The sequence below is a fragment of the Oncorhynchus mykiss genome, chromosome 28 (genome assembly GCF_013265735.2).
Source record: "Oncorhynchus mykiss isolate Arlee chromosome 28, USDA_OmykA_1.1, whole genome shotgun sequence".
NCBI classification, from domain to species: domain Eukaryota; kingdom Metazoa; phylum Chordata; class Actinopteri; order Salmoniformes; family Salmonidae; genus Oncorhynchus; species Oncorhynchus mykiss.
This window is the reverse complement of record NC_048592.1, coordinates 32,968,664-32,981,067: the sequence shown is the minus strand read 5'-3', so window position 1 is coordinate 32,981,067 and position 12,404 is coordinate 32,968,664. Positions and strand designations below refer to the sequence as shown.

General features: G+C 42.3%; 1 protein-coding gene across 1 annotated transcript; it reads left to right on the top strand.

Moving 5' to 3' along the window:
• The first annotated feature begins 7,199 nt into the window (after positions 1 to 7,199).
• Positions 7,200 to 12,119, top strand: rgs18 (regulator of G-protein signaling 18). The gene is given in 5 exon segments (NM_001124640.1): positions 7,200 to 7,390; positions 8,775 to 8,873; positions 9,287 to 9,348; positions 9,957 to 10,123; positions 11,455 to 12,119. Coding segments are annotated over 5 exon segments (711 nt in total). The 5' UTR covers positions 7,200 to 7,268; the 3' UTR covers positions 11,716 to 12,119.
• Positions 12,120 to 12,404: the final 285 nt, after the last annotated feature.

Genomic DNA, 12,404 nt, shown 5'->3' with positions numbered 1-12,404 from the left:
TAAGCCAGACTTGGTTGCCGATAAAACATGCACATCAGATAACGAAACATGGTTTCTGGTAAAATTACAAATTTAAAAAAACTTGAGAGATACAGCTACTAGCTACTGCTAGAGATACTGATACAGAGATACTGCTACTGAGATACTGCTAGAGATACTGATACAGAGATACTGCTACTGAGATACAGCTACTGAGATACTGATACTGAGATACTGCTACTGAGATACTGCTAGAGATACTGATACAGAGATACAGCTACTAGCTACTGCTAGAGATACTGATACAGAGATACTGCTACTGAGATACTGCTACTGAGATACTGCTACTGAGATACTGCTACTGAGATACTGATACAGAGATACTGCTACTGAGATACTGCTAGAGATACTGATACAGAGATACAGCTACTAGCTACTGCTAGAGATACTGATACAGATATACTGCTACTGAGATACTGCTACTGAGATACTGCTACTGAGATACTGCTAGAGATACTGATACAGAGATATAGCTACTAGCTACTGCTAGAGATACTGATACAGAGATACTGATACAGAGATACTGCTACTGAGATACTGCTACTGAGATACTGCTACTGAGATACTGCTACTGAGATACTGATACAGAGATACTGCTACTGAGATACTGCTAGAGATACTGATACAGAGATACAGCTACTAGCTACTGCTAGAGATACTGATACAGAGATACAGCTACTAGCTACTGCTAGAGATACTGATACAGAGATACAGCTACTAGCTACTGCTAGAGATACTGATACAGAGATACTGCTACTGAGATACTGCTAGAGATACTGATACAGATATACTGCTACTGAGATACTGCTAGAGATACTGATACAGAGATACTGCTACTGAGATACTGCTAGAGATACTGATACAGATATACTGATACAGGGATACAGCTACTGAGATACTGCTACTGAGATACTGCTAGAGATACTGATACAGAGATACTGCTACTGAGATACTGCTACTGAGATACTGCTACTGAGATACTGCTACTGAGATACTGCTAGAGATACTGATACAGAGATACTGCTACTGAGATACTGCTAGAGATACTGATACAGATATACTGATACAGGGATACAGCTACTGAGATATTGCTACTGAGATACTGCTACTGATATACTGCTAGAGATATTGATACAGAGATACTGATACAGGGATACAGCTACTGAGATACTGCTAGAGATACTGCTACTGAGATACTGATACAGAGACACTGCTACTGAGATACTGATACCAAGATACTGATACAGAGATTCTGATACAGAGATACTGCTACTGAGATACTGCTAGATATAGTGCTACTGAGATTCTGCTACTGAGATACAGCTACGGAGATACAGCTTCTGAGATACTGTTACTGCTAGAGAGACCTTGATACATTTCTCTTCCACAGCCATTTGCTCATTATACCAGGTTCTGTAAATATAATATATATGGTTTTCTTCTTCTAGTCTTCCTCCATGTACATCCCCCATTTGCTATTCTGGATCTATGTAAACACACACTGGCTGCAGTTCCTGCTGCCCTGCTTTGAGACCTACAGTACACAGTATGCAAATGTCTCTGAGCTGTGGTTAGCTCTCTGCGTTTAGAGCTAACCGTGTGGTTTCTCAAAGGAAATGATGTCACTTGAGATATTGGTATGCAGGTGTCATTGCCTGCCTCTGTCAGGCTCGACGAGTTGAAAGCTGAGAGAGCTTCTCTTCCTGGAAGCCTGTAGCTTTCTGGTAAGGGTCTAACATAGTAAGGGAGATCCCAGAGTTGATATACTATGTAAACAGCAGCTGAAACCAGCTCCCCACAGACGAGAAATGTCAATTCCAATGTATTTGGTGGATGATTGGAAATCAAGTCAAAGCGCAGAAACCAAAATATGTTCTTCTTTCTAGGAAGACATTATCAATATACTGTAACAGGGTTAACGACGAGGTTGCTGAAAATGATAAGCTTAATAAAATGTAATGTTTTTTATTTTCCCTATATTTGCTAATGTCACTTGTTAAATGATTATAACCCAGTTTGGGGAAGGTGTAACCGATGTGAAATGGCTAGCTAGTTAGCGGTGGTGCACGCTAATAGCGTTTCAATCGATGATGTCACTTGCTCTGAGACCTTGAAGTAGTTGTTCCCCTTGCCCTGCAAGGGCTGCGGCTTTTGTGGAGCGATGCTTCGTGGGAGGCAGTTGTTGATGTGTGCAGAGGGTCCCTGGTTCGAGCCCAGGTAGGGGCAAGGAGAGGGACGGAAACTAAACTGGTACAAAGGCACCAAGCAGCATGTTGTTCGTTAACAGAATACCCAATAGGGAGAATGATGAAAAGGCATATGTAGAGGGTGTTCCATCAGGGGGTCTGTGTCTTACTGCTGTACCCCCTTTGTGAGAATGAGGGCCCTAGGGCCTGATGTTTTTACTGCTGTACCCCCCTTTGTGAGAATGAGGGCCCTAGGGCCTGATGTTTTTACTGCTCTACCCCCTTTGTGAGAACGAGGGCCCTAGGGCCTGATGTTCTTACTGCTGTACCCCCTTTGTGAGAACGAGGGCCCTAGGGCCTGATGCTTAATGCAATATCAGTGTCACGTTCTGACCTTAGTTCCTTTGTTATGTCTTTGTTTTAGGTTGGTCAGGGCGTGAGTTGTGGTGGGTAGTCTATGTTCTTTTTCCTATGTGTTTGGCAGAGTATGGTTCTCAATCAGAGGCAGGTGTCGTTCGTTGTCTCTGATTGAGAATCATACTTAGGCAGCCTTTTCCCACCTGTGTTTTGTGGGTGATTATTTTTCTGTTTAGGTTGTTTCCCTGACAGAACTGTGCGCTTTCGTTTTCTCCGTTTGTCATTTTGTTTGAGTGTTTTTTTGTGAACATTAAATATGAACAATTTCCACGCTGCGCTTTGGTCTCATTCCAGCGACGATCGTTACAATCAGGATGAGGGCCCTAGGGCCTGATGCTTAATGCAGTATCAGGGTGACTAGCTAGCTTTCTACATACTGTTCTACCTTTGTTATTGGCGTTACCTTTGGGACAACGTGGTGATGTTTGTGACCAGTAAATGAACATAGAGTCCCTGTTTTAAGTATATGTCTAAGACTGGGCCGGTCCTCGATCGGAGGTAGCATGATAGCACAAACATACTGGCACTCGGGCAAGACTGAGACATTATCTGAAATCTACACCTGACCAGACCAACATAGACCAGACCAGAACTGAGCTGACCAGAACAGACCAGAACAAACCAGAACTGAGCTGTCCAGACCAGAACTGAGCTGACCAAACCTGACCAGACCTAGCCAGACCAGACCTTACCAGACCAGGCAAGAACAGACCAGACCAGAACAGACCCGACCAGATCTGACCAGAACAGACCCAACCAGAACAGATCTGACCAGAACAGAACAGAACAGACCAAACCAGACCAGTCCAGAGCAGACCAGAACAGATCTGACCAGAACAGACCCAACCAGAACAGAACAGAACAGTCCAGACCAGACCAGAACAGATCTGACCAGAACAGACCCAACCAGAACAGAACAGACCAAACCAGAACAGACCAGACCAGACCAGAACAGATCTGACCAGAACAGACCCAACCAGAACAGAACAGTCCAGACCAGAACAGATCTGACCAGAACAGACCCAACCAGAACAGAACAGTCCAGACCAGAACAGACCAGACCAGTCCAGAACAGATCTGACCAGAACAGAACAGAACAGACCTGACCAGAACAGAACAGAACAGACCAAACCAAACCAAACCAGTCCAGACCAGACCAGAACAGATCTGACCAGAACAGAACAGAACAGACCAGACCAGAACAGAACAGACCAAACCAGACCAGACCAGTCCAGACCAGAACAGATCTGACCAGAACAGACCCAACCAGAACAGAACAGAACAGTCCAGACCAGAACAGATCTGACCAGAACAGACCCAACCAGAACAGAACAGAACAGTCCAGACCAGAACAGACCCAACCAGAACAGACCAGAACAGACCAGACCTGACCAGAACAGAACAGACCAAACCAAACCAAACCAGTCCAGACCAGACCAGAACAGATTTGACCAGAACAGACCAGTCCAGACCAGAACAGACCCAACCAGAACAGACCCGACCTGAACTATGGTAACAGTTCTTTATTTGGAAGAACATCAGACAGGAAGCACCTCCCTCTTTGCTCCCCCGCACCACAAGTCAGCACTTTTCAGTTTCAACGTTCATTTCCCTTTTTCTACAGGCCTTACCCAGACTCACTCTTTACCAGGATGGAGTTTTGGTAGTCATTTTAACAGACAGCCTAATCCAGACTGATTTACAATAAGGGCATTCAACCAACGTAGGCGAGACAACCACAAACCACCGCACCTGTCGCCCTGACTCCGATGTGTTGTTCTCTGTGTGTCATTCACAGTGGTAATGTATGGTGTCAGTTACATTTAACCCACAGTTTAAAACAAATAGAGCCTTCCTTTCCCCTAGTGTGTTAGCTACACTGAATCTACTCATCCACCCACCTCAGCAACTACACTCCAAGTAAATCAACATTTTAAAACCTCCTGAAAATCCATAAAGACAGAAAAACGGCCTTTTCCTCTACAGTGTTCAAGCTAACGACGTGTAGCTATATTGCTTTTGGAATTAATTGCAGGAGCCGGTTGCAAGGTAATTAAACTGTAATGGTTATCTGAATATTATTTTGAATAATGAAACAAATCAAGTCATTGGTGACCAGCTGGGGGCATTCATTCGGTTCTGCAGAGCCATCGATCCTCCAGTCATTCGGCCCAGAATACTTAATGAGTCAACCACACCCGGGCTTACAAACTAATTTGATAGACTTTCATTTTAATTGGTTGTAATGATTCAACTGGTAGTAATTAACTTGCCTCTATGGGACGGCGCTCTTGAGTGTTGCCGCAGTCCAGCAGACTTAAACAAAACAAAAGGCTATACCCCCATACACCTTAAGTGCAATAAAGTAGCTACTTATACAAGCAGTGAAGTATGTGAGCTAGCTAGTATTCTAGGTACAACTTTATTTGAAGTGCCCCTATATATAACTCATTCATAACCCATACATATACCATTCATAAGAAGTACATGAGCATTTAATAAATGCTGAAGTCCAGTAATGTCAACAACCGCAAGTTGCCATTTTCAATTTGTGTTGTCTTGTGATTATTAAGATGGCATGAGTATAACTGATCTGGTATACTGTGAGCAGAGGACTGATGGTGCGTTACAGTACCATAAGGTCGTTGGTGTGGTGTCATACTGTACTATGAACCAGGTCCGAGGTCTGTGTTTGCTGCGTACAACTATATTGTTCTTTGGTTGTTATTGTTTCTCTTCTTTGCCTTTAAACAAAGACATCACATTTGTCTCTGTTTACCTGCTAGGGCACCTACTCCCTGTTGCTCTCCGCCATGTCACAGTGAGTTTGTCTATCTATATTAAGGTGCCTGTTGCCCTGGAAACCGCCGGGCCTATACCCAGCCTTTCCTCTATGCATACTCCTTTAACTATTCATTCCATCTCATATACCAGAATCACAGAATTACTCTGTCTAAGGGAATGACAGTGCTTTGCACTTTGAGAGGTTGAAAAGTCACCATCCTTAGTATTAGCATCCTTAGTATTATCCCAATATGAGGGGGTGTGTTTTTTTCATTTGTGAAGTATTAAAGCCTCTGGCTTCATTGGGTGATAATGCTAATTTGGAATGTTAGTTGTGTGTTGTTTTTTTTAATGATGCAACACTGTTCATTTTAGCAGTTTACAGACACATGGCCTGATATGACATCTACAGTATTTTATGCGACAACATAATCAGAGTACCACAATCAGTCACTGTTAGATCATGCATTGTCAGACAACTATCCAGATATCTGGGGTGGTCATAACAGTGACAGGGTTTATCTGCTAATAGGAAGCTATTGTATTCTGTGTATTCTATCCACATCGATTGAACAGTAGTGGAGAGGGTAGCAAGTTTTAAGTTCCTCGGCATACACATCACAGACAAACTGAATTGGTCCACTCACACAGACAGTATCGTGAAGAAGGCGCAGCAGCGCCTCTTCAACCTCAGGAGGCTGAAGAAATTCGGCTTGCACCAAAAGCACTCACAAACTTCTACAGATGCACAATCGAGAGCATCCTGGCGGGCTGTATCACCGCCTGGTATGGCAACTGCACCGCCCTCAACCGTAAGGCTCTCCAGAGGGTAGTGAGGTCTGCACAACGCATCACCGGGGGCAAACTACCTGCCCTCCAGGACACCTACACCACCCGATGTCACAGGAAGGCCATAAAGATCATCAAGGACATCAACCACCCGAGCCACTGCCTGTTCACCCCGCTATCATCCAGAAGGCGAGGTCAGTACAGGTGCATCAAAGCTGGGACCGAGAGACTGAAAAACAGCTTCTATCTCAAGGCCATCAGACTGTTAAACAGCCACCACTAACACTGAGTGGCTGCTGCCAACACACTGACACTGACTCAACTCCAGCCACTTTAATAATGGGAATTGATGGGAAATGATGTAAATATATCACTAGCCACTTTAAACAATGCTACCTTATATAAATGTTACTTACCCTACATTATTCATCTCATATGCATACGTATATACTGTACTCTATATCATCGACGGTATCCTTATGTAATACATGTATCACTAGCCACTTTATACTATACTATGCCACTTTGTTTACATACTCATCTCATTTGTACATACTGTACCCGATACCATCTACTGTATCTTGCCTATGCTGCTCTGTACCATCACTCATTCATATATCCTTATGTACATATTCTTTATCCCCTTACACTGTGTACACGACAGTAGTTTTGGAATTGTTAGTTAGATTACTTGTTATTACTGCATTGTCGGAACTAGAAGCACAAGCATTTCGCTACACTCGCATTAACATCTGCTAACCATGTGTATGTGACAAATAAAATTTGATTTGATTTGATTTGATTTGATTTGAAGTTCATAGTTGCTCGGTTTAAAGCAGGATGTTGAGCGTGGGGGGGATTTTCTCTGTCACTGATGATGCGGTAAACTGAGTAGTTTACCTAGGTCAGGAAGTAGCGTGGAAGGTACTGGGGAAATGTTTGGGCTATGTTGTAGCTTTAAAAAGAGATGTGGGACAAACCATAGGGTTAAAGGAGCACTAAGAACTGATTGTGCTCTGCTTTCATATATGCTAAAGTTAGAAGGAAGCTAGAATGGAAACACTTGTTTTTCTGTTTCCTCAATTGAACTTTTTTGCCCCAAAAGAGGAAGCATATTTCAAAATGCTCTGTCCTGAGGACTTGTTGGCACCGAGAATGAAAGCTAGTCATTTCAGGTAGGTCATTTTATTTCTCACTCGAAATCTTCTGATCCTTTTTATTTTATTGAAAGCAGCAATTGATTTTTTGTGTCTTTGAACAATTCTATGAAGCTTCTAAGTCCTTCTTTCATTACATTTTGTAAGAATGCCACTTCCTATATTTGCATTGCGCAACAAGAATTGGAGAAAGACAGACAAAGTATACCTTTAATATGAATATGCAATCTGATATTGTGACCTCCACTCTTTAAGTGTGACTTATTCTTCCACTCTTTAAGTGTTGCTGTCAACTTCATGATGTAAAGGGTTGGCCATAGCACCATGCTTGACTTGTTTCTACAGAGACTGTACATGTGTACCTGAAAGCCATTTCCATGGCCTCAAATAGCTGGAGATGAGAAAACAAACATTTCTTCATTAAGGTGACACCTTAGAATGAACAGTTCTGAGTTTTGTACCTTGGTTCATTTTATTTGCGTCAGAGTATTTGCCAAGACAACTGGAGCCTTACAGTAGGCGTTAAGGAGTCATTTGTAGCTGTCTCAGTTTGTAGCTGTCTCTTGTTGATACTTTTGATGTAGAACAGTGAGGCAAATTAAATGACTCTACGCGATGGGGGTAAATTGTGACACTGTTAAATCCATCTATGAACTATTCAAACAGTTGAATAATACAACCTAGAAAGGAATTAGAGACAGGGAAATAGAAGTTGTTGTGAATGATAGTTTCACGACACAGTTTCAGTGGCTGTCGCCGTGAATTCCTGTCTATGCAAATTCTCTTGAAAGTGCTGCTCTTCCTGTGAGTGAGTGCTGCTCTTCCTGTGGCTGTCTGAGTTGAGGTGCAGAAGTACATTTTCCCTTGGTTTTTCCCTTTGTTCTGTGTTTCTGGACATTATTTGGTGGTTGGTTTCTAGTTTCAGAATGTTGGTTAGCTCACTGATGCCGTCTTGCTTTGCTAGTATTCTCAAGGGCAATCCATACATGAGATGCCACTGCTGCCTTCAGGGAAACACTGCATGATCTGTTGACCTTTATGTCATGTGACCTAAGGTGAAAAGAAAGAACAGGGACTATTTTTTTCAGTTGTCATGTGAACATCCGTGTTAAAGGTCCTCAGCACGAGTAACAAAATGTCTGGTTCACTCCTCTGTTGTTGTGATTCTGTAGCCTGGTTCCCATTTACTGTATGTTGGTGGCGTCTTGTCGACTCAAACAATGTTTGGCGTGACAATAACCGTAGGAGTTGGCAAGACAGCACAAACAGATCTGGGACCAGGCTAGTGATTTTGTGCATTATGATTCAACAGCTGTGGAATAACCCGGAATGTACTATCATTATGTCCAGTTACAGTATGTGTCTTCTGAGAGTCACCGGTGTTCATTCCTTCTGGTTGCAGATTGAAAGACAAGAAGAGCCGACTGAGCCTTCTGCTGACCAAGTCAGGCTCCCATGAAAACATCAGTCCAGGAAAAAAGACAGCCACCACCAACAACAAGTAAGACATCAGTCAAGGATAAAGGCAAAGCAATGGAAAGAGATTGCCCCGCAGAATAACCTAACATGTTTAACTGCCCCAGATGCCCAATTTGTATTGAAGAGCATTTTCAATTGTAAAGGTATATTTCACATGTTTAGATAATTGTTACCTTACCTTGAAAGCAGCATCGCCCAAATACTACTTCAAGGAAACGAATATGAAGCTAAATATGAAATTTAGCTGAATTATCCCTTTAAATTTGTGCAATATGCAGTTACTTTTCCTCAATCCAAATACAAGAGGGAAACAACAGGATCTAAACATGGCCCACCGTCAGCTTTCAAAAGGATCAAACCCGAAATATATATAAACAAATGAATGCATCATCATTAGCAGAGGACTTAAATTATATCTCTGACTGTTTTCTTCAGCATCTCACCAGAGGCAGCGTTGAGATGGAGCGACTCCTTTGAAGATCTGATCAGACATTCAGGTTAGATGGAAGTCAGCGATATCTCATTTATTCACAAATTGCGAGTCTAAACCATTTTTGTTCAAAGCACAACTTTAATGGGAAGAAACAGTGTCTTTTGGGAAATTAAAGGTTAGAGAAGAACAATGGAATTTGACTAGATGTTTTCAGTGTTTGGTAAGATGTTCAAACCTGTCTAACTTCCTGATATGTCTATTGAAGAGTGTTTTCTTACAGCTATAAATCATTTTGGTCTAGAGTGCCACAGAGATCAGTGGTTGAATGTTTAATATTATCTTTCCCACTTTTCATTGAGAGCAGGTTTGGAATCTATAGAGCATTGGAATTTATATTATGAATATGAATAAACAAGAAACAAATAAATAATAAATAATAAACAAGTAGCCTAAACAAATATAAGGCATGTCTTTCAGTGAATATAGTCTGGAATTCAATCAATCGGGTGCTTACACAGTAACACATCTACAGCATTAGCCTCAAGTGGGCATAATGCAGATCCCTTTGTGGCCATTACTCTGGTAACAGTACATGCTAATTTTCTTTCACATAGACCTCCTCATTGAATCCAATAGATCATTAAAGAGGATGTTCTTCTCCCCCCGATGCAGACGGAGTGGAGTCGTTCTCTCAGTTCCTCAGGACAGAGTTCAGTGAGGAGAACATTGAGTTCTGGTTGGCCTGTGAGGAGTACAAGACCATCGACTCGGAAATCCGGCTCATCTCCAAAGCCAAGCACATGTATTCTGTCTTCATTGAAGCCGAGGCCCCAAAAGAGGTATATATATATATATATATATAGTGCTCGAGAAATGAAACCAAATAGGCTTTGCTGGGGGATTTTTATCAGTGGCAATGGAAAAACTGTGGGCCCTATCAATATAAATTCCCTGAAGCTGATGCTTGGTCAATGGGACTTATTAAACTATTCAACGAAAGATACAACTTGATCTTCTTTGCACTTCTATGATCTTGATCTAGTTTGAAGAATGGCTGATTAGATGCATCAGCATTCACTGGTATACATACGGTGACCTTTATAAACTATGCACAGGAACTATGCAGAAGTTACAATGAGTAAGATGCTAGAACAAGAGCCCTGAGAACCATGTGATTTAGAAATGGCTCTAATCCCCTAGTGAGACAGACATGACCATTGCAGAACCATGTAGTTTAGAGACTTTATACCCACAGGAAGCATTGGATGAAGACTGATGTGACCGTGTGGTCTTCTTTCTCTGCGACTAGCAGCAACTGAACCAGTGATATAAACACCCACGCACTTTCAGTTTGAGATCAAGACATTCGCTCAGTCAGATAATAAGCAAGCAGGACTTCAAAACCACACACCTTTTCAGTCTGGTGTTCAATGTGCTGCAAGGACAGTGACATGTGAAGACTGAAAAGTGTCACATGGACACCACATTCTACTTATATGGAGGACTCTGAGTAAAGTCAACTCAAACCAATGCCTGAGGGAGGCTCTGAGTAAAGTCAACTCAAACCAATGCCTCAGGGAGGCTCTGAGTAAAGTCAACTCAAAACAATGCCTCAGGGAGGCTCTGAGTAAAGTCAACTCAAACCAATGCCTCAGGGAGGCTCTGAGTAAAGTCAACTCAAAACAATGCCTCAGGGAGGCTCTGAGTAAAGTCAACTCAAACCAATGCCTCAGGGAGGCTCTGAGTAAAGTCAACTCAAAACAATGCCTCAGGGAGGCTCTGAGTAAAGTCAACTCAAAACAGTGCCTTAGTGAGACTTGGGCCAGCCATAAACTGTAGCTCTTCACCTTCCATGACTGTATTTTGACCTCTCTTCCACTGACTGACCTGAAAGAAGTTCAACTTGCCAATAGAATGCATTTGGTACTAAACTGAGTGTAAAGTGACACATACTTTGGGCACACACTGGCCCAATCTCAATGTACCACTAGATCTGACGTCCTATGCGCTTGTAGAGATCAGAGTAGATTTGATTGGTTTAAAACAATATAGTGAAACTTCCACCTAGCCAATCAGAAGGAAAGGTGGTGCTATTACCATATCACCATATCTAAGGGTTGATTAGCCCCATCCACTCAACATACTCATAATAGTGTCACTTGTCTTTTAGGTCAACATCGACTATGCCTCCAAGGTGGCCATCCAGAAGACCATGGCTTCGCCGACGAATACCTGCTTCGATGCGGCGCAGAGCAAAGTCTACAGCCTGATGAAAAAAGACTGCTACCCAAGGTTCCTCACGTCAGACATCTACCTGCACCTCACCAAGAGAAAAGGCCCCGGGACCACCATGTACCGCCGGAGGTCACGGTCCTGCGTTTTCAATGAGCCGCGAGGGGAGGCCACCAGCGACTCCTCTGACTGGTTGTAGCATCGTAAGCCGAGAGTAGCACAATACACACACTCACACACACACACAGACACACAGACACACACACAGACACACACGCACCCTTCCAAATTCCCTTGCAGTGCAATGCCTGTCGCTGACTAGTTGTGTGATTGTGGAAAGCTGTACCTTTTTAATGAGAGACTTTCTGAAGAGATTTGACTTTACAGCTATCAATTAAAATGTTCCCCATCTAGACAGCAAACATGAACAGACCGTGTAAGAATACTAATATGCAATATTCATCTTGTTTACCGTTAAATGTCTTGCCACTGCTTGTATTAATTCAATAATTTATTATAATAATATGTTATGTTGGCTTTTAGTTGTAACTTGTATATATTGTCTGGAGAGTAATTATTGGAATAAACAACATATTATAAAAATGTTTTTAATTTTTTTATATATTTTTTTTTTTTACAAACGGTTCAATCATGTCAAAAGAGACAAACGTAATGGTAGTGCATTACACAGTCAGAAGGGTTGATAGAAGGATCTGGAAGGAACCCAGATCACTGAAACATTTATAGACCTCACCAAGCAAGTGAGTAACCACTCTAGGATTGGAATTATTCACGTCATTGGTATGCATACAGTATTCCTTCCAAAGACAAATATGTAATCATTCCAAGCTCGCCAGTGATCCAACTGAGTCCATGGAAGCGTTCCAA